This window comes from Tenebrio molitor, chromosome 3 (assembly GCF_963966145.1).
Source record: "Tenebrio molitor chromosome 3, icTenMoli1.1, whole genome shotgun sequence".
Taxonomy (NCBI): Eukaryota; Metazoa; Arthropoda; class Insecta; order Coleoptera; family Tenebrionidae; genus Tenebrio; species Tenebrio molitor.
In genome coordinates this window covers 19560964-19582849 of record NC_091048.1, presented here as the reverse complement: position 1 = coordinate 19582849, position 21886 = coordinate 19560964, and the positions used below count along the sequence as shown (strand labels likewise).

General features: G+C 34.7%; 5 protein-coding genes across 10 annotated transcripts; 3 read left to right on the top strand and 2 right to left on the bottom strand.

Moving 5' to 3' along the window:
* Positions 1 to 2257: 2257 nt before the first annotated feature.
* On the bottom strand, positions 2258 to 3291 carry LOC138127211 (synaptonemal complex protein 1-like; the record flags this gene model as incomplete). Its single annotated transcript, XM_069043117.1, has 4 exons — positions 2258 to 2607; positions 2663 to 2777; positions 2827 to 3091; positions 3150 to 3291. Coding segments are annotated over 4 exons (741 nt in total), but the record flags the coding sequence as incomplete, so codon positions are not given.
* Positions 3282 to 6584, top strand: LOC138127206 (deubiquitinase MYSM1-like). Its single transcript, XM_069043107.1, has 8 exons — positions 3282 to 3681; positions 3830 to 4289; positions 4341 to 4724; positions 4775 to 5122; positions 5174 to 5330; positions 5385 to 5533; positions 5591 to 5743; positions 5794 to 6584. Exons 1-8 carry the CDS (start codon positions 3605 to 3607, stop codon positions 6505 to 6507), a joined length of 2442 nt encoding a protein of 813 aa, XP_068899208.1. The 5' UTR covers positions 3282 to 3604; the 3' UTR covers positions 6508 to 6584.
* Positions 6524 to 20779, bottom strand: LOC138127207 (cystathionine gamma-lyase-like). 3 transcript variants are annotated; one of them, XM_069043111.1, is made up of 6 exons: positions 20774 to 20779; positions 8253 to 8426; positions 7822 to 8100; positions 7209 to 7473; positions 6766 to 7093; positions 6524 to 6710 (listed from the first exon to the last, which is right to left on the bottom strand). In XM_069043111.1, exons 2-6 carry the CDS (start codon positions 8406 to 8408, stop codon positions 6569 to 6571), a joined length of 1170 nt encoding a protein of 389 aa, XP_068899212.1. In that variant the 5' UTR covers positions 8409 to 8426; positions 20774 to 20779; the 3' UTR covers positions 6524 to 6568. The 3 variants fall into 3 exon arrangements, with proteins under 3 accessions (XP_068899212.1, XP_068899209.1, XP_068899210.1); XM_069043108.1 differs by lacking the exon at positions 20774 to 20779 and adding an exon at positions 8930 to 9087; XM_069043109.1 differs by lacking the exon at positions 20774 to 20779 and adding an exon at positions 8934 to 9068.
* LOC138127205 (constitutive coactivator of PPAR-gamma-like protein 1 homolog) lies at positions 8596 to 18392 on the top strand. Of its 4 annotated transcripts, none has more exons than XM_069043103.1 (14): positions 8596 to 8755; positions 9869 to 10133; positions 10190 to 10476; positions 10680 to 10826; positions 11090 to 11263; positions 11314 to 11506; positions 11595 to 11716; positions 11771 to 11870; positions 12078 to 12251; positions 12763 to 13406; positions 13459 to 13759; positions 14003 to 14334; positions 16299 to 16387; positions 16453 to 18392. In XM_069043103.1, exons 2-14 carry the CDS (start codon positions 9923 to 9925, stop codon positions 16586 to 16588), a joined length of 2910 nt encoding a protein of 969 aa, XP_068899204.1. In that variant the 5' UTR covers positions 8596 to 8755; positions 9869 to 9922; the 3' UTR covers positions 16589 to 18392. The 4 variants fall into 4 exon arrangements, with proteins under 4 accessions (XP_068899204.1, XP_068899207.1, XP_068899203.1 ...); XM_069043106.1 differs by lacking the exon at positions 8596 to 8755 and adding an exon at positions 9340 to 9592 and having other exon boundaries at positions 11314 to 11467; XM_069043102.1 differs by lacking the exon at positions 8596 to 8755 and adding an exon at positions 9340 to 9592.
* On the top strand, positions 19068 to 20092 carry LOC138127210 (keratin-associated protein 9-3). The gene is made up of 3 exons (XM_069043116.1): positions 19068 to 19374; positions 19426 to 19594; positions 19652 to 20092. Exons 1-3 carry the CDS (start codon positions 19295 to 19297, stop codon positions 19997 to 19999), a joined length of 597 nt encoding a protein of 198 aa, XP_068899217.1. The 5' UTR covers positions 19068 to 19294; the 3' UTR covers positions 20000 to 20092.
* Positions 20780 to 21886: the final 1107 nt, after the last annotated feature.

Sequence of the window (21886 nt, the reverse complement as noted above, 5' to 3'; positions counted from 1 at the left end):
AATGTGGATAATGTTTGAGTGACATTTTGAGAAACGTCACTTACAAAGCTAAAAGTTTGGCGTTGTCAAAGTGTCTGAGTGTTCAACGGCCGCAACCGCAACTGTACCTACTTTCGAACAAAAAATTTCCAATAATGCTATTTTATTTATTTATTTATTTATTCTAACATTCAGAAAAATAATCTCTTTCAAAATCAGAATAAAAAAATATACCAAGCTATTTGAAAAAACAAAGTTGGCTATCATCTGACCTTGAATGACTTTTTGAAAAAAATTATCTACATCGTGCCTATAGTGTTTTTAAAATGATTTATTCCAATTTTTGTTTTATTTAAATCGAGCCATAAATAACGGATATGGCTTGCGGCGTTTTTTAGGACGCACCTGTATACCACTCTAGCCGTAACTGTACAAGATTTGTAATTACTTACATAGGTACTTTTAAATTGCTGAAGTTCAGAACGATGTTTTAATACCATATAATATTGAGCAACAATCTTTGTTCCTTTGGAATTACTTATTCATATTTTATAATAATTTCTAAACAAATCTTCGTACAGATTCAGATTTAAACGCATAGTTTCAAAACCTGTGCAGATGTTGGTGCAAAACATTTGTATGATTTATGAAAACAATAAGTAAGAGATTTAAAACGTTTGATAAAATATTTATCTGCGCATAATGGCAGAGAACCATTTATCTTGATCGATGAATTTGACTTGTCACACAAGACATTTTAGTAAAATCTTTGATTAAAATTGAATGATTTATCTCAATAATAACTCTTGCTTCCGAAAAAAGATGGCTTATAATAAAAAATTAAATGCAACTTTTTGCAAAACCAGCGGTTCTCTGATTAGTGATTATTATGGGCTGAATACATAAGAAGAACTTACATCCTTGTGAAATTGATTTCTGAAAAAAAGTGATGTGAAGTGAAGGTGAAGCATTTTTCATGGTAGGTACCTACCTACGTAGAAGAATTGATGAAACCTAACGAATATCCCTAAATCCTATGGAGTAATTTATTTTTGACACGATTTAAGGGTAATAGGATATATTTTCAATTAAGGGTTAAGTACCTATTTTACTTATTAAACTGACATAAAATTTGAAAGCACACAAAGAGCAGTTTTTTTAAATTTTCGTTTTTAAATCAATGAAAATGCAACTAAATAATCTCTTAAACGGACCCTTATAACTGCCCTTAGTATTTCTGTAACGTGCGGCATCACGTTAAAATTTGTAATTTTGATCATTCATGGTCGTAGCCTGTTAAGGTAACAGATTCTTTAGATTCCAACCAGATTTAAACAGCCAAAATTATTGTAGTTACCAGTATTCTTTGACCGCGATGGTGCATGGCATTGCAAAGGTCAAATTCTTTAGCGCTTGGGTAAAAGCATTTCATGCTCATTTGGCTTTTTAAAAATTATTTAAATTCTTCGATTTAGGGCCGGTTGCACCAACGTGAGTTAAATTTAACTACAGTTTAAAATATACGAAAACATTGTTACAACAATAGGTTACCAAAGTAACGAAGCATTTTAACCTACAGTTAACTTTAACTGGCGCATAGTTTCTCATTGTTTATAAATTTATCTAAGTATGTATGTACTTCAGTTTCATTAAGTCACAACTTAAATCAAAAATCATTTATTAAATTCCCTTATTTATTTAGAAATGATTAAATATATTAAATTAAATATTTAGAAATGTGTTTGAACCAAACCCCACCAAAACACGTTTTCTTATTAAATGAAATTTAAGTGAGGTCTGTGCAATGTTTCATTTACCACTTACCTCTCAAAGAACCTGATTAAACGGAAAAAAACCGTGATCAATACGGTTTCATTATCTCACGAGTTTTGTTTTCGTTTTTTTTTTTTTGCAAAATTATCATCTGAGGAAAACGAGAAAACCCAGAAAGGCAAAGGTTTACAGTATAGGTATAGACTAAACCTATGTATACACACAAATGCAAGTCAACATTTAAAAATGAAAAATAAGTCAGATAAAAATTCAAAGGATTAATTAAGAAAAAGTTAATTCAGACTACAAGGACTGGTACACAAGATGTTTTTGTAAAAAAGTTGTGAAATCACTAAAAAAAAAGACAAATAAATTTCATTGAAACATGTTAGAAAACAATTTAAAAAACAATTCAAGAGATAATATTGATAAACTGCAATATAAACATTTATTACGTTGTTGTTGCACAATTTCTAATTTTTCCAATTTAATTTATGAGTACCTCTACGATAGTACATATATTTATTTTTATAAAAAGAACAATAATATAATAAATATGACAAGTTTACTTGATAATACAAAATAACTATTGAAGTAATAAGCAGTAAATAATTTTTTAAATAGAAACCAATCTCCTTAATATTTATCCAACAACTTTTTGTTAATTTCCTCATATTCTCTTTTAACCTGAGAGAGCTGTTCTCTTGCTTCCAGTAAATTAGGTTTCAAACCACAATAACAATCCAGTTCTTTAACTAATTCCTCTTTTTGCATTCTTGCAGCTACCAATGCATTTACTTCATTTGATATATTTAATAAATCATAATCACTATTTTTTAACCAGCTGTTATATTTCTGGAAAGAAAAAATATGTTATCTACACTACTACTACCACATTAGAGATACGCACTTCTAATTTGATTAATTCATCTTCATATACATTAATTTTCTTTTTGATGGTTTTAAGTTCATCATCTGTAGAAGTTACAATTCTATTAACATTTTCTTGTGCCTGTTGATAATCACTGTAACAAAAATATTTATACATGTACAATAAAAAAATCTGAATAATACCATTTCAATAGTTTTATCTTCGCTGTTAATGCTTCATTTAGATTTAAATACATTTTTAGATATATGTTCAATTTTTTGGAATAAACATTTTGTTTTCTTAGTTTCTGGGCATATGCTAAAGCTACAGCATTTGGTTTTAACTCTTTAATATCCAGTTTCTGTTGTATATCATCTAATTTTTTAATCAGACCTCTACATTCTTCAAATAATTGTAGATCTTCATCCAGTAATTGAAGTTTCAAAAATGTAGCCTCCATTCTAGAATCTACAAACGCTAAATCTGTTGACAAATGAATTCTCTTTTAGTTTTTAACACAACTTACTTTCTGCACGGTAATAATTTGCCCTTAGATTCAGGAAATTTTTTAATTCTTGTAAGTCGGCTGGTTGTAAATTGGCCAGCGCCAAACAATCTTCTATATTAGAATTCATCTCTAACTCTCGTAAACCCTTTGCTTCGTCATATTTTTATAATTATCCTTCTTGTAACTTTTGGGACTTATAACGGAACTGTCTTTTAATTCAAAATCACAAACAATCCTGAAGTTGGCAAAAACCGAATAAACAAACTTCAAAAGTATCAAAGAAATTTATTTTTACTTTCTCAAGACTTCTCAGGTTTAACTCAAATTAATAATTCCGAAAAAAAGATATTTCAAATGACTGTCTAATTTTTAATGTTTAGAAATGAATATTTTAATATTTTATAAATGCTATACTATTGGTGATACTGACTAGCATTATTGCCTAACTTTATTTTCTCTTATTCAAAACAAACATGGCGGAGGATGACGAAATTGATATACTAGGAGATTTTAATTTAGATAATTTTCTAACAAAGAGTGACTCCGGCATGTAAGTTCTTTTGAAACTTACAAACATCAATCATTTCCAAATCGCATTTCTCTTTCATTTTATTTTAATGGGTTCTAACCTCACTTTAGTTCCTTGTGTATTAATATAAATAATAGGAGTAATAAATATTAATATGATATACTTTCAGATATGAAAATACATCTCTGGTATCTCAAAATTCAGAATTATTAAACTGTGAATATACCATCCATCCACAGTGGCTCTTAGACAAACCCAGTGCTAACCCAGATTGTTGGTATGATACTGGTACAGCTTTATCAACCAGCTTTTCAGAAAAAGCAAGCAGTGAGTTTGGTGGTAGTGATAGTGATAATTTAGGCCATGTTTCTACTGAAAACTCTATAACTGATGAGAGTGGGTGGACAGAGAAAGAAAAAAATTTGTTGGAAAGAGGCATAGAAATATTTGGCAAAAGTAATGTTAGATTATCACAGTTTATTGGCTCCAGGACACCATCTGAAGTGAAGTATTATCTCAAGAATTTTTACATGGAGACACAAACAGCTTACAGTAGTTTTAATTCAGGAATAGTTGAAGATATTAATATTGTTAATAATTTAGTATCAGATATATTAGATGATACTCAGGTAATGTCAGAATATAATATAATGTAAAAATGTATTTGTAAATGGTTACAGATTCCTGCTAGTATTGAAGAGGTTATTGCAGCTGTAAGCACAGCTAAACCAACAGTACATGTTAAACAGACACGTAAGAAAACTGTTTCATGTAATAGTAATGATGATGAACTAACAGATATGCCAGATCAGACTGTTCTAAAGCAACATAATTCAAAGAATATTGTAGAAAGCAGTCACTATGATCAGAAAAAGCGGAAAAATAAGTTGAAAAAGAATGTTAAATTTAAAATCAAAACTAAATTAAAATTTCCTATGATTCATGTAGTTAAGCAAAAAACTGTTAAGATTATGAATCAAGAAAATAAAAAGACAGAAATTGGAAGAGTTGAAATTACAACTGGCAAAGGTCTTGCAGTTCCAATTTGTGAAGGAGAAGAAATAGTGAGTTGATACAATTATTATTATTTTTTATTAATAGCAATTTGTTCAAGGTTAAAATAAGTAAAGATGATTCTGACTCAGATGTGGAAATAGATGTAGAAGATTCAGATGAACTTAATGCAGATAAAGCAATTATTGAGGATGTAAGAGAATCTCCAAAAAGTGAAATGAAAAAAATTGAAAATGAAAATTGTGATAGTGCAATAAATAGCAAACAACAGAAAATATATATTGATTTATCAACATTAGATGAACTAATTGCTAAAGAACTCACGAGTCTAGAAAAACCACAAGCTGAAGTCAACATCTCAGAAAACTACATAAGTGAGTTGGAGAAAGTTGTGCACAGTGAATTTTTTGAAGGTCGCCCTACCAAAACTCCATTAAGATATCTAAAAGTAGTATTGTTTTGCTAAATAAAGTCACAAACTATTTGTTCATATTTTTAGATTAGAAATCACATAGTTAATTGTTGGCTAGCTGTTAAACCATCTTATGTAACTAAAACTTCAATCCGTCAAGGTTTAAAAAATTGCGGAGACGTCAACTGCATCAGTCGCATTCACTGCTATTTAGAACAAATTGGCGCCATTAATTTCGGATGTTGTAAGCGTTCCGTAAAAGATGAAGGTTGTATTTTATGTAATTTTACAATTACAGCGCAAACAAATTACATTCGTCCGTTATTTGACGTTTTTCAAGCCATTGCACCAATTTCCCGTGAAAAATCTTCAAAAGAAAACAAGAACCAGTTGAAACAGAATGTTGAACTGGGTTGTCGCCCCAGATTAAAGCGCAAATTTGCAAATGTAAGTTGAGAAAATGACGTTAATAGTGACTTGACTGAATGTTTTGCTGTTGTGTAGGATGGGGAGGGGGGGTGTACTTTGACCCACGATGAAAAGGGTCACGTAATTAATACCACAATTGTAACAGAAGAGCCTGTAAAACCCAAGACGTACATCAAAAAGCCTATAATCAGGCTCATCTATTGTAGACCTTTCCCAGAGAAGTGCCCAGTAAGTTGACAGTTTGGTTATTTGAATGAAGTCTACAGTTGTTTTTGCAGCAAAAATACAAAGTTAAAATGCACTTAACCACTCTTCTCTTGATGGATTTCCATGCGCATACGTCCTTGACAGAAGTGATGGGTTTAGTCGCGGGCACTTGGAATCCTGCGAAAAACATATTGACAATTTCGCACTATGAACCTTGTCGCAATATCGCTTCTTCGGCGACGCATTGCGACATGTGTCCAATTTCTCAGTCCAAAGCGGCGGAATTAATCCACAGTCGAGGTTTAGACGTTTTGGGTTGGTTCCATTCGCATCCGACTTTCGCCCCAGAGCCGTCGCAACAAGATTTAGACACTCAACAAGACGTACAGCTATGGATCGGTAGCAAAACACCTTGTTTGGGTGTGATTTTGTCCCCGTTTAGTACACATGGAGCCTTAATCGCATCGCCTTTTCGGTGCATGGTCGTTGACAAAAAAGAAAACTTCGAGGATCAATACGTGCCTTACAAGTTTCAAGTTGAACTCGTTTCGAACGAGGTGGACATAGAAGGGTTCTTAGGGGATCTACAGAGAATTTTTAATACGCCGATGGGCGTCAAGGAGAGTCGAGTCGACTTCAGTACACCGTACTTTCAGGATAATTCCATAACGTACTTAGAGAAGTATATTACGAGTATCAGGATGCATTTAGCTAAGTGTGGTACTTTGAATAAAATGACCTGCGATTATATTATTGAAAATATTTCGAATATTTGTTCTAGGTAATTGATGTTTTTGTGTGTCTCGTCAGATAGAGCCAATTGGCAGATTTTTATTTACAATAAATTTAAACTTTTTCCAAAGCTTGTTTCAAATCTTTTATCAAATCTTCAGGGTCTTCCAGACCCACAGATACTCGCACCAAGTTGTCCGTGATCTTCAGAACTTTCCTCTGATCTTCAGGCACAGAAGCATGAGTCATGACAGATCTACAATGATTACAATTGGTAAAAATTTTAAAAATAATGTCATGATGAATCTTACGGTAGCTCTGCTAAGCTCTCATAACCTCCCAAACTTTCGGCCAGTGCAAAGATCTTGAGAGAACTCAAAAATTTCTGCGATTCCGCAAGACCCCCTTTAAGATAGAAAGTCAACATGCCTCCGCACCCAGAAGTTTGTTTCTTGAACAGTTCATGTTGGGGATGAGACGGCAATCCAGGGTGCAAAACTTTCTCTACTTTGGGATGTTTTTCTAAAAACTGACCAACTTCCAGAGAGTTCTTCATGTGTTGTTTCATCCTCAAAGCTAAAGTTTTTATGCTTCTGGTGACTTGGTAGCAGTCAAACGGTGCGGGCACGATACCCATCGCTGTAGATAAGAATGTTGTACATTGCACCCAAAATTGTAATATAGTCGGAATGTGAATGAAGAAACTGAATTCCGACTAATCATTATTTGATAAGAGAAAAGATGAGACAATTACCATTTTGAAGAAACTTAAGTTGTTTGTAAATTTCTTCATTGTTTGTGATCGTTGCCCCCATGATAACATCAGAATGACCATTTATGTACTTTGAGATGGAATGTATAACCAGATCAGCACCAAAATTAAGAGGTCGTTGGAAATATGGTGTCAAGAAAGTGCTGTCAACAGCCAATAAAAGATTGTGTTTGTGGGCAATATCTGCGATTGATTTGATATCAATTACTTTTAGGGTCGGGTTGGTTAGACTTTCCACCCATATTAGCTGAAAATAAATTCAGTGATGAGTATAATGCAAACAAAATATTTTGTCAAAAAATATATAAAAAAATATTGGCATAGGTTCAAGAATAATGCAAGACAGATAAATACCTATAAATATAAAGCTAAATGTAAACCTTTACAGAATAATTAAAATACTGCAGTAGAGCAAGATGCAGATTTTTATATCCAATGCTCATGATAGAGAAAGTCAAGTCATGGAGTATTACGCTACTTAGTGTCATTGTGACATAATAAAAACAAAGTTTGTAGATTTGCGATAACGCGAAAGTGATTACATATTTTGTTGTAAAAGTAATCTGCGACTGATTAAAAACTAAAATAAACTCACTTTCGTGTTTGGTTTGATGGCATTTTCGATGCTGTTCTCGTGAACGAAAGAGATTTCCAATCCAAATTTCGAACAAACTTTGTTAAAGAGTCTGTTAGTACCTCCATAAACATCATCTCCGCATATAATGTGATCGCCTGCGTTGAACATGCTAGCAATCGCTGTAGTAGCTCCCAGTCCTGAAGACCAACACAGTCCGTACTTTCCATCGTCGAGAGTTGCTAAACAATTTTCCAAAATTTCTCTGTTGGGGTTTCCAGAACGACCATATTCGAATTTCTAGGTGGGGAAAAAAATCAAGATTTGAACGATAAATTGTTGTGGGAAGTTACCGTACCGGTAACAAATTGCAACGTTAAATCTTGTGAACTCGGTTGAGAAGTTCGCCGTAAGATATAAGCTTCTTAATGCATTTGTGATTAATAATTTACCTTGAAATTAGCAGGGCTGTATTGTTTAAAAGTAGTTGACGAAACCATGGGGGCAACAACAGCCATGGAGTCCCATTGTTCTGGATCTTGAAAAGCGTGAATTGCCGCTGTTGCGAAACCCTGGGGTTGAGGAAGATATCCACTTTGATCAGCCATTCTGGAAGCTTTATTGGACTGTAATGAGAGATATTATTGCAGCCAATAAAAAGTAACAACAGATTGCATCATCTCAGATAATCAACGTTAATAGTGTGCAATGAGGCAACAAAAAAAAACAATTATCATATCTAACTTTGTAATCTTGAACTTTGAAAATGACCCGCCGAATCCAGTGGTCGGTAACTGAAAATTCTGCAATCTCAAGGCCGTTTGGAATTGATTAAAATAAGTCGTGTAATGATAAAATACTTTCAATTATCCAATTGTCTTAATAAATATGCAAGCTGTTTTATATGTGAATAGGTCACGCGGCCATCGGCTTTTAAAATGGACCAAGATACTATGTATGTATTGATTTGTATTGTATTTGTTTTTAGATTTTTGAAATGGTGAAGGCCACGTGCACGTTTATCAATTTTTTTATAAAGCCAATATAATCTAGCCACCGTGCAATATTACTTGTTTCAATATTCTTTGATTTTTTACTTTCGAAAATTAAAAAAAAAAAATCAGCTTACACACAATTTTCACGTTTTCACAAAAATACTAATGGCACCTCCTCAAATCCCTATCATGGACACACGTAAGCTTTTTAACCGGTACGTTCAATGTCGCAAGATATCGGGAACAAGTAGGTAGTTTCTGGTTGTATAGTAATGTTTTTAATTTTTGAATCTGATATGACTTGTCAGGTACACTACACGTTCAGTTTTCATTTCATTAGTTTTATCTGGAAAATTCTTTAAAAAAAATGATTCAAAGTATTTTTCTCTAATTGTAAAAATTATCGAGATAATATAGTATGTCTGGTGCAGTTATTATTGTTTACGTCGAACCGGACCTTACTTTACCATAAATATATCGTGGTTTTATTAAATTTGGTTGTTCATTGGCGCGAACTTTCAAATATTTTACTATGACATGGCCGTTTCCGGCATGCGCAGCAGAGTAATGCATTTGATGTAAAATTTCCGGTAAATATTTTGTTCATGTGCAAGCCGTAAAACATGTATTTTCACAAGTTGATTAACAACAGTCGCAGTAAAGAAACATTTTACAAACATAATACGTTAAAAATTTAGTGTTTGGAGGAAAACCAATAATTTTAAAACATACAAATACGTCAGAAAAAAACAGAACCAATGTGCCGGCATCTTGAAATGTGAAGGCGTCGTGTTGAGGTAATTAAAATTGTTTCTTTCGAAAGAAAGTACTCGCGAGTGTTAATCTTAGGGTTTGTCATGAGTCCGTTTTTAATATTTGCCTCGTGCCAATTATTTAAGGATAGAAATGTAAAAATTGTGATGTTTATAACTGTTTAAATTTTACTGTGATATCCATGATGGCGGCTTAGATTTCATAATGCTGTGGATGTTTTCCTGAAATAAATTACGTAAACAAATACAATCAAACTGCTAGCATACGAATTCGTTCAAGAATCGATAAAATTGTTTTAGTATAATTAGAAATGGTGGTCAGTGATTAGTAAGATACAAAAGTACGAATTCAAAATGGGGGTCCACGATTTACAAGTTTATCTCGAAAGTCCTAGTCTAGAAGGGGGTGCAGTTTCGGTCGATTTGTTGAAGATAGCCAGAAATGTAACTCAAAGGCAGCAACCGCACAATGCGAACAGAAAAATTCGACCCATCGGGAACAAATTGAAACTCATAGTAGACGCAGAAAATTGCCTAGATAGGTTATATGGCGGCTATTTTTCAGGTAAATACTTACGAACGTTTACTTAGTGTGTACTTTATGTGATATTTTAAATGTAGATTGGGCTTGTGGGGGACAATGGAACCGTATGATCCAGTTCCAGTCCCTTTTAACAAGGGCTATTGAACGTGGTAATATAGAATTGGCTGTGGTTTTTAATGGTACAATAGAGTCATGTCGAATGAATGAATGGGTTGCTGAACAGGCCAACATCCGACAAAAAGTTGGAATGGTCTTAAAACATATTAATACCAAAGCTACACCACCTCCGAAAATTTGGTGGACACCACCAACTTGTCTCAGATCTGCATTGAGGATGGCATTGCGACATCTTGGAGTTTCTGTGGTGAGTTTTGATGTCCTTGCATTTTCTTCCTCCAAGTACCATTCTGATTATACAATGCTCAGTGTGGTGTGATATGGAAGTAAAGTAATATTACAGTGATGTAATTAGAAAGTTAATTCCATAATTGACTTTAGAATATCACAGTAAAACATTCCAAAATTACCAAGTGAGTGACTTACTCATCTTTAATTTGGTATTTCTAGATGTGCACCATGGATGATCATCATCAGGAAGTCATAGCGTATTGTAGAGAATATGGTTTTCATGGTCTTTTGGCTGATGATGCTGAATACGCCGCTTTTGATCCACCACGCTATTTTTCATCAGAAAATTTAAAATTAACGTATAAAGTAAGTGCGATGAATTATGATTATACATATAAATATTGCATGAATTTTTAATGTTAGTTTAATTTCATCAGTTTAATTCACACCTTCCAAAAAGCCCTTGTTGGGATTATTCAGTGCCTTTAACAAGTTGTTGCCTGGAAGGAAATAAAATTAAACTCTGGGTGGTGACATGATTTAGAAAGTTGATCTTGTCCTCAATCTGAGTTTAGACAATTTTTACACTATTAAAAAAAATGTTTGCTCATGGTAATTATTTTAAATAGGGCTCTCTGGAGACCAAAGAATTTATGGTGAACGAATTAACAAAATCTCTACAACTGACCCAAGAACAACTTTGTGTAATGGCAGCTCTTATGGGAAATTTTTTGTTGACAGAAAGTGATTTGCAAGATTTTCACAAAAAAATCGGCATTACCAATATCATCAGGGAAAATAAAGTAAGTTGTTTTTTTTGGTAAATTAGATTTTTTCAAATAATTTATTGTAGTCCCCGGCAGAAACTAACGTGAAAATTTTGGCCGATTTTGTGCGATTACTACCTACGCCTTCGAATATGGATAATCTAGTTTCCGTCATCCTTGAATATATTGACGAAAAACGTGCCTCTAAGTTCCGTCAGTCTGTCCAATACTATCTCAATGGTACAGCCAGTGGTTTTCTTAAGTATTGTCCTCCACCTGGTCAGTAATTGCCATTTCTTACCGGCACATTATTTATATAAAAAAAAAGAAATACATATGTATTAATTAATTCTTTTTTTGTTAATAGTGACCCCCAAAGATAAAAAGAATAGTGTGCAGAATAATAACGAAATTAGTAACAGTAAGGAAGGTGATGCTGATTTGGAGGTCTCTGGTGCAGGTTTTGCTTCAGAAACGACAGAACAAGAGGTTAAAATTTGAATTTCAAGTTGTGCTGCTTCAATGTGAATGTTTGTGTTGTAGGAAGAAACCCTCCATAATTATAAATTAGCAACAGTTAACTTAGTTATGTCATCAGATTACACTCTGGATCAAAATGGCGCATCCAGTAATTCACACAATGGTAAATATTTTCAAACCTTCAGAATGTCTTCCTCAAAAGCACCTGTTTATATGTCGCTTCTGACTAGACAGGTTGTCAAGTGGAAGAAAATTAATTTAACCTTGGGTGCGGACTTAATTTTCATTATGAATTTCGTCCTCAATCTTAGTTCATACAATTTATCATGTCAAATTTGAATTTGGTTTTCAATTTGGTATTTTTTTTTAGATGCATCTCATTTTAACGGACTTTTAAATGGTTCCATTCCAAGCGCCAATCAGAATTTGGCTGGTACTTCTAGTGGCACTAGAGTTAATCTTTTGGTTAGTTCGAGCAGTTCAAACACCAGCAGTGTTCCATCATCGCCAAAGCATTCTGCACAAAATTCTCGTATAGTGGGTGGTAAGTACGTTCCCATTATTTGTATAACAAAATTTAAAAGAACAATGTCGAAATCATCAATTTTTCTGAATATCTTACCTTCAAAAAAGCACTTGTTTGTGTTGTTCAGTAACCTGGTAAGTTGTTGCATGAAGGTATAACGACTGAGCTCCGGGTGGTGATGTTGCAGCAACTTTGGCAATGTCCTCAATACGAGTTCGAACAATGTTCAAAAAATCATAGTGATAAGAATCGTGATATTTGGAAATTGGATTTTTTTTTTAAGCATACTTCGTGTAATACTTGCATATTATTATTTATCATCATATTTTTTGCGTTGAGTTTGATATATCGTGGTTGTGTAAAGTTTTCTGTCCACATCAAACTTCACGTGAAAATGATTGATTTAATTAAGTAACAGTGACTTCTGTGATTTTTACAATTTCAATAAAGCAGTATTATTTACATTTTGAAATTGTAAAAAGTACCATGTTTCGTATGTTGTAATGAAACTTCGTATTTCTTTGAACAGGAGTGAATCTGGTAACACCGATTGTTTCCCCGGACGTTTTGCGCACGGCGTCCCTACGCCACCAGAAAGGTTTGATGGCCTCCATGATCCTGCACGTGTTGAGCACCCAAGAAGTACGTCTGCCGTGTCTCATGGAAGACGAAGGTAACCGTGAATTCCCACCGATTCACGACATATATCAGTCGCTCCGGCAGCGCGTTTATGCAGTATTGTTTAATTTACACCATTTACGTTACGTACACGCGAAGAAAAAAGAATCCGGTGAAATACCGGAAAACGCACCGCAACCTGACATCGTCGTCAAAGAATGGATATACAGTCGTTCTAATCCCTATCAGTATCCCGAAGAAGTAAAAGCTGAGCCGTTGCCGTGGGCAGTCCCTACTCTTCAGAGATTATGGTTCGGTCCGGCCCTCGACGATAAAAGACGCAGAATGAGGGCCCTTCTGTCCTGTTTAAATTCCGACACGCCTCTTATATTGAATACGGGATACGTGCCTCAGCATATGCTGATAATGGCATGTGTCCTACGTTATATTATGTCTCAAGATAAGGCGATTATGAGAAGACACGAACTAGACGCTTTTCTTTGTCAAGCTTTCAACGTTGATCTCATGAATCCTCAATACCTTCAAGAATTAACGGTAAGTCAAACTGGGGTGTGTTGAGAACGCTACTCAATGATTGTATCTTTAGTTGAGCGTCGTTACTAGTCGAGGAGTACAGTTGGCGGCTTTATTTATGCAAGGCGTTGAAATGGCTTTGTTAGCGAACGACGCTTGTGGGGCCCCATTACCGTGGCTCATGTGTTGCCCTTGGTTATACTTTGATGGAAAATTGTTCCACCATACCCTCAACAGGTCGGCCCATTCGAAGAATATTTTAGAAGTTTGTGAAAATCACATCGAACGAGTCGTTAAAGTTGAAAGAATGAGAAAAGCTATCTTGGAAGGACTTGACGTGAAGTTCGCCAAAATGCCACTAGCACCATTTCCAGGTACATATTTCATACATATTGTCACCGCATTTAGTATCTTCCTTAAAAGCACCTGTTGATGCTCCTCACGTGACTCTATAGGTTGTCACATGGAAGAATATTAATTTAACTCTGGGTGCGGACTAAACTCGTCTATCGTTTGAGTCCTCAATCTGAGTTAGAACATTTTATTGCACTGTGGATTAACTTTGACCACAATTTGTTAATTATTGTTATTGACATCGATCTCCCCATTCGTTTTAGGAATGATGCGGCAAGGTTTACCACCACCTCAAGGTTTGCCAACCATGCCGTTACCTTCGAACAGGATTCCGGCCGGCATGCGTCCACGACCTATTTCTTCTAGGGGTGGTCAATTGCAAGTGGCCGGTGTGGTGGTCGGCTCGTGGGGGGCAAACTACGGTTATCAACAGAACATGAGGCAACAGACTGCGTTGGTGGGAGGGTACCAGGGTAGAGGACGTGGAATGATGGGACCAGGTGCTAGCAATTTCAGTCAACAAAATTTACCAAGAGGTAGAGGTCAGCAACGTAAACCGGGACCACCGACCTTCCAAGTGAACAAAAGGAACAATGTACGTAATTTGATTTTATTTCAAGCATTCTAAAGTTTTGCTCAACAATAGTACTAAAACAGGTGATATCAAATCAACTGAAGTTGCATATTGAGGTTATGTTTGGCAAATTGAACAATAGTCGTTTATTTAACAAGCTGCCAAAAAATTTCCACACGAACGTTTTTTTGTTCGGCGAGCCCCTTAAACGCTCCAAATCCCTTAAAATTTTTAAAATTAGCTTGACGTTTCGTTTTTGACAAGTTGTGACATTTATCAAAATCCGTTCACACAGAAGAAAATTCTCAAATTGTGACAGTGTCGAACAACAAAATTAAATGCATTCACATTGTTTTGGCATAATGGGAGGCCATGGAAATTGTGCATTTAATTTGATGTCTGTGTCTATTGAATTTAGGTTATGTTTTTCTAACTTTGAGGTTATAAATAGCGTCAATGTCTAGTGCATTGTTATCAGTTTTACGGTAGTTTGCAATAAAAGGATACTCACATTGCGGGAAATTCAGCAACATGTTAACGTTTATTTTGATAGGTCCGCATGTCAGACTCTTGAGTGACGGAAACCAAACTGTGTCTAACGTTAAAAAAATAAATCATGTTCTACCATTATGGCCAAAACAACGTGAACGGTGCTTATTTCTGCGGATAAAACAATTTTTGGTTCATCAAGAAAATCGCCGTGGGTACCACGATGCCCGTGTGGCATGGCGTTAACTTTTTCGGGGGTTGACGATGCAGGAATGCTCGTCAGCCGTTTACGGTTTTTCCAACTGAATATCGCGAAATTCGGATCATTTTTTAAAATAAAATCGGCGTGATTGTCATATAATAATTGATGTGACGGTTTAAGTTGCGTCCATCCGTTGCACGTAGGAAGAAACCCTCCATAATTATAAATTAGCAACAGTTAACTTAGTCATGTCATCAGATTATGCCGGCGCTACACGCTGGAGGGTTGATAGTGCATCGCATCGTGTGGCCGATCTTCAATCCACGAAAGACAGATGTCGAGCATCCAACGTTCGCGTTGGATCACGTTCCGGCTGTTGTCGGTATTCTTCCAAACGTTTGACGAAAATATTCGTTGGTTTGATGCACGGCTACACGATTTGTTCGAACTTCAAAGCAGTTTTCAATTTCTGGGTGGCTATTCTGGGGGTACTAGGCTACTAGGTGTAGCGCAAAGTGTTTCATTTGTATTTCACAGGTGTGTATTGTATTGTAATGGTCCGAATAGGTTCGATAAATAATTTTTGTTTTTAAATAATTTCAACGAAACGTCCAAAGAACCGTTCACTGGGGCCAAAATCGGTTGTAAATTTTATGTCTGGATGCCTTTGTCGGCACCGTAACTCTTAAAAGCGAAATTTGCAGCTACGGTTGTACTCTAGACAAACCGGACAAACGTTTGTACCACACTTTTTGGATCAAACATTCGCTACACCGTTTAGCCGGTACATTTGTCGCACCAACTGTCGAACGTATTTGTCTCAAATGTTCGGTCCAACGTTGGAACCAACGTTCGTAGCATCGTGTAGCGCCGGCATTACACTCTGGATCAAAATGGCGCATCCAGTAATTCACACAATGGTAAACATTTTCAAATCTTCAGAATGTCTTCCTCAAAAGCACCTGTTTATATGTCGCTTCTGACTAGACAGGTTGTCAAGTGGAAGAAAATTAATTTAACTCTGGGTGCGGACTTAATTTTCATTATGAATTTCGTCCTCAATCTTAGTTCATACAATTTATCATGTCAAATTTGAATTTGGTTTTCAATTTAATATAATAATTGATGTGACGGTTTAAGTTGCGTCCATACGTTGCATGTTTTCCACAATATTGTTTTCTTTAGTTACCCCCTTTTCACGTTACTAACAATTTTATGATAAAACTACTTTATTTATAGTCAAAAAAATTTACAGGAAGTGTGATGGGTTTTAATTTTTTTTAATTTTTTTTAGACGAATAAGAAGCGTAATAATACTAATAAGCCTAACAAAAACCAGACAAGTCAAGAGCAACATTCTGTTACAGTGAAAACCGAAAGCGGGTATGTTTATTTAAAAAAAAGTCGTTTGTTCTTTATGAGTATGTATGTTTTTAAAAAAATTTCAGAGACATTCCAGCTGATGAGATAATTATAAACAATGATGGTACAGTGAATACAGGAGGGAAATCAGAAGACTGCCTCAAAAGTAGTGAACACAAAGGTCAAGGTGACGCTCCGAATCTGGTTAACACTTCTCACTAAACAAAATTGAGTGTCTGTGTTGTGTTTGTTGTTTTTTTAATCGCTGGATTTTTTTTGTAATTTTTTAAGTATAGTTTGGTTACGAACTTGAGCAACTGACCTTCGCCGTGGAGTTTATAAGCCTTAAGACTTATCGATTTAAGTGTTTGAGACACTCTGTGGAAGACATGAAGTGTGAGTGTCTTGCGTTTATCATATAGTGACTGATTTTTTAATCGCGTTAGCTCAACAACGATAATCTAAGAGAGCAGTGTTGGTGCGTCGATGTTTATTTAGGTATTCGAAGGCACGTGTATAAAAGAGCGGGATTGTAGTGCCGACACTGCTTAAGCTGTGTTCAGACGAGTCTGAAACGCTGACTGATTGTTTGAGAGCATATGTATATTTTTCTATGTTTGTTACAACTGTTATAATTATATATTGACTGAGAGAGTGCTTTTAGCACTGCTGTGATCATATTTATGGTATTTATACGTTTAGATCTGTTGTTGGATCGGCAAGATAAATTGTTGCAAATTTTTTAAAAATGAAAATCTGAGCAACGATTTATATTGTTTGAATTGAGAGTTGAAGGTTTAGGATGGTTCCCAATATGAAAATGTGACCTTTCGGTATATACCATTTTGCAAAAATTCAAACCGAACTTAAAAAGTTATTAGCAAATGTTTTGCAACACTGTATTTGAAATTTGACATTAAATCTTGTCCATTACTGTAAGACAACTTTAATATCATGCACCAGAATTCATGTAAGATAACGTAAATTCGATGTGAAGATGTTGAGACATAATTACTTTTTCATCGAAAGAGTTTTTTGCCGTTGATACTACTGACTTGCGCTATTGCTCATGGGAGACAATATAGCCGAAAATTAACTGATCTTTGAAAATAAAGTAAACAACTTTGAATCCAAAAGATTCCTAATTTACATCAATATCGTCAAAAAAACAAAGAACTAAATTAAACAATACTTACATTTTATGTAGCTGTTTATTAAACTATACACATGTAGAGAAAAAACGAATTACATAATTTAGCTCACCAATGATAGACATTGTATTAGTAATTTATCCGTTCTGGATGGATTTATTGTAATGTTCATGAAATGTGTAACCTTTTTGTTGTAAAATTGTTATATTATGCTTTCTTTTATAATGATGGTGTAATAATAATTAACTGCTGATGTTACTTTTCTTTTTTTTAATATCGCTTTTAGTTTTTGGGATGTAAACTTTTTTCTTTAGATTTATTTTGTTTGTTAATTGATTTACTAATTACGCAAACGCAGGCCCTTTTTTAATCATTATAATGTATATTCTATGCTTAACCTATTTAGATATTTGGAAAGTATGTAGAGTATTTACAACTTTTTTTTGTTCTAATTCACTATAACTGATATATTTAACTTATATATGTGTATATTGGCTCTGTGGGTGAAAGGGCATCCATACGAATAAATATTAAAATACCTATATTTAGAAATAGTATGTGATTTTAGAAAACTTGGGACAATATCACAGAATTTCAAATCCGTTTCTTTCCATTTCATTTCCGGGATAAATTATTAATGTCTCAAATAACGCTTATTGTCTTGATGTAACTTTCTGAAATCACCTTAAATTCAGAGTTTCACTTTTTTCTTGTAATTTATATAAAACAAATCACGTTTTAATTGTTGCGTAATGAGTTAACGGGTTTGCCTGCCAATTCACTACGAATAATTAAACTGGGATTATGATGTGGCTGATATGCTGGAAAGGTACCACCAAGTATCTGTAAAGTGCAGATGAAAGAGTTTGATTGATTATGAATTGTTTTTCTTCAGAACCTTGCCCCTTTCCATGCCTTTATATCTTAAAATTTCATTAAGTAAGTTTTTATGACATCAGTTTACCGTCGCATAAAAAGTCATGGCCAGAGACCGGCGGAAAAAGGTTCTCGCCTCCCACCACTTTAGTGCAGTGGCTTGGCAGCTATGAGTTCCCCAAATCAATTGTTTGAGCAAAATGTGAAAATTTTGTTGTGGGAAACAAAAAAATCAAATATGTCAAGTGCGAATCCGAAATGAGTAAAACCAATTTTTGTTTTTTGTCAACACAAAATTGAACAATGTTTCTTGTTCGCTCGTCGAATAAAAAAAAATATTTTCTCAAAAAGTATACGGGCTACCGACTTAACTCTTTTTTTTTAACTTTTCCAATATCTTAGTTACATTTGACTCGCTGCATGTGTATCGAAATTTTCAACATTTCACATAGGTGAAGTTTACGATGCGCATTTTTGATTAATCTAAATTTATTAATTATTTTTTTCAAAACTCGATATTTGAGAAATTTTCAATTCACTGTTGGAAGCGCTGTACTTTTTAGTATAAATATACGAAAAATTAAAATTATAGCTTTAATAGTTGAATTAACACAATGTTACGAGAAACGTAGTTTTTTGGATTACACGGCAACTACGTGTAAAAGTCGTTTTCAAACTCCACTGAGGTCTTGCGGTGGGAGCTATTCGCTAGCGTTTAACCCTTTTTCGCCGGTCTCTGGTCATAACAGTGTAGCAGTTACTGTGTATCAAATTACCTCCGACTAAATACAAAATATCCATGTAGTTAATGTTGTCATGGAAATTTTGAAGTTTTGTAAATTGTAAATTTTTGTGTCGAAGTTTGGTGTTTATTTTCTAAATTTGTTGTTTCGGGATAAAAATGGCGTGTTGCGGACAAAACGGACCTCCATTGCTGACCGAATTAAAAGATCTCGTCAATCAAATCGGTGATGGGGGATGGTTAGTATATCTACACAAAATACAATCCCTCTTAAACTGTTTTATTTTTAGCCCTGATAAGCAACCATGTTCTTGTTGTGTCGATCCTTGTTGTATTCCTTGCTGCGACTTCCCTTTCGCACAAGTGGTAATGACTTGCCCACCCCCGATAATGGCACCCACGAGACCGGAACCAGTGAAACCTCTGCAACTCCCCTGTCCTCCCTGTTGCTCAAACGAGGTGAATATTCTAATTTTTTTTTCAATTTTCCAAAATTTTATTTTTATTGTACGACAGATGACTCCCGAGGAAGCTGAAGCAACTCGATACGATAACTTCTACAACAACTATAACATCGACTGGCACAACGACAGCCCTTCCTGGAAAAATAATTGTAATACTTCTTGTTGCACTCCAGCTAAACGGCAAGGGCAAACAGTGGACGGCAAATCTCCTTGTTGTGACGAATGCCCTAAACCAAACAACGACTGTTGCCCTCTACCCGGATGTCCGACCGGATTTAAACCTTGTACTATGAAATTATTTCCACCTCCTTGTTGCCACCCTTGTGGAGTTTGGTGTGCCGAAATTCAACCGTGTCCGCCAAAACCAAAGAAGAAAAATCGATCGTGCTGTTCCGGCTGAATATTCAAAAAAGGAAGCACAATGTCTTCACGACGATCCGCGTACAGTTAAATGAAACCTTGTGGGAAGTACTCGTGATGTTTATGTATTAGGTGTCAAAATGTATTTGTTTAGGTAAGGAAGTGTAAATAAACTTGTTAGGTCTTTGTGATTTTATTGCGTAAATATGTCAATATTCAAAACGACATTTAATTAAAATATTGCTTCAAAGATATATTTAAAAAATCAATTGTCCAATAGTTATTTTTATATAATTGATTCAAAAAATTGAAATTCACGCATAGTTATCTGTGCCTGAAGTGGGTCATTTTCTGACGTGTATTTTTTTTTGCATTGTTAGTAAGATAGAAACCATACAAAACAGTGTGAAATGCAATTTCACGCATACGACTATTTCTGTTTTTCATTTCACGCACTGTTTTTTATTAGTTACCTAGCAACATGGTCACTGCATTGAAACTTCAGAGTTCCTTCAAAAATATGAATTTTTAATTTCAATTTTTTTAATCAATTATAGAAAAAATATTGTTTATATTTCGTGCGCGAAGATGTTTTTGTGCATTCGAAGGCTTATCTGCCTCGACCTTCGTCTCGGCGTAAAAGACCTTTTCATGCACAAAAAACACTCTTCGCGCACTTAATATAAAAATAACTATTTTGTATTAAGTGCGCAAAATGATTTTTTTTTTGTTGGGGCATGAGAATGAGTTTTTGGTCGAGACTTCAAACTCATTCGAATGCGCCAACAAAACAATCATCTTTCGCACGAAATACACACAATTTTTTCTACAACCGCATTTTAAATTTTTTTAATTTTTCCTTGGTTGCTAAAATATTTGTCAAAAAGTTTCCTTGGGTGCTAAAATATAACTTTTCAGACGACCACTGTGAAATATGGCACATTTCACACGGTTTTTCCTTAGTGAAAATTTAAAATTGCAAACGATTTCAACACGAACACGAACGAACAGCCTAACCGTGTACAATGAAAAATTTGAGAAATCTGATTGGCCGACAGCTGTGTGTTTTTATATTGTACACGGGCCGATGATTAACGATGTCTATCTCCGCGCAACGGCATAATTATTTTGTCCGCAGCTCTGTCGAATGATATTTGAAGTTTGAAGGGATGCCGAATATTAGCGGTTTTTTTGTGGTCGTCGGAAAAATATCGTGTATACCACGTGTTGAAAATTCGATTTCACACTCGTTTGCTTAAGCCACGCGCCTACGGCTTGTGGCTCAATTCTGCAAACTCGTGTGAAATCTTTCATTTTCAACTCTTGATATACAATATACTAATGTATTTTAGCATCCAAGGAAACTTTTTGACAAATATTTTTTCACTATCAAAAATGACATACTTTGCGACTTGATAACGATGCATAAATGTCACGATTTTTTGACGGTTTTAGAAAAAATGGTTTTTCATTTCTGAACCAGGGAAAATTGGGGACTTAAAAGTGCTAGAAAATGATATAAAAAAGCTAAAAAAAACTCATGAAAATGCATCATTTGCAATTATCCTTTTTTGACCCCAAAAAATTATAGACCACCCAAATGGGGCTCTTCAAAAATCGTTAATAAATCTGGTAAAAATCTTCCTTCATCGTTTTTAAACACCAATTTAGTAGTAGTAGATAAGAAGAAAAACACTTCACTCTCGCTGTTCGGACAGCCTGGTTACAATGGCTGTCGTTTCTGTTAATCTGTTCTTTCTTTGGTTTTTGTGTTAAATGTGTCGCATTGTTAGAGGTAAAATCAAAACGAAACATGACATCACGTGGTTTGCGCAGAAGACACTTGAACTGAGTTGGCTCACCATTGATCAGTTTTAATCGCCCGTAATTTCAAAATTACTTAAGCGTGGAGAGTATTTGAATTTTA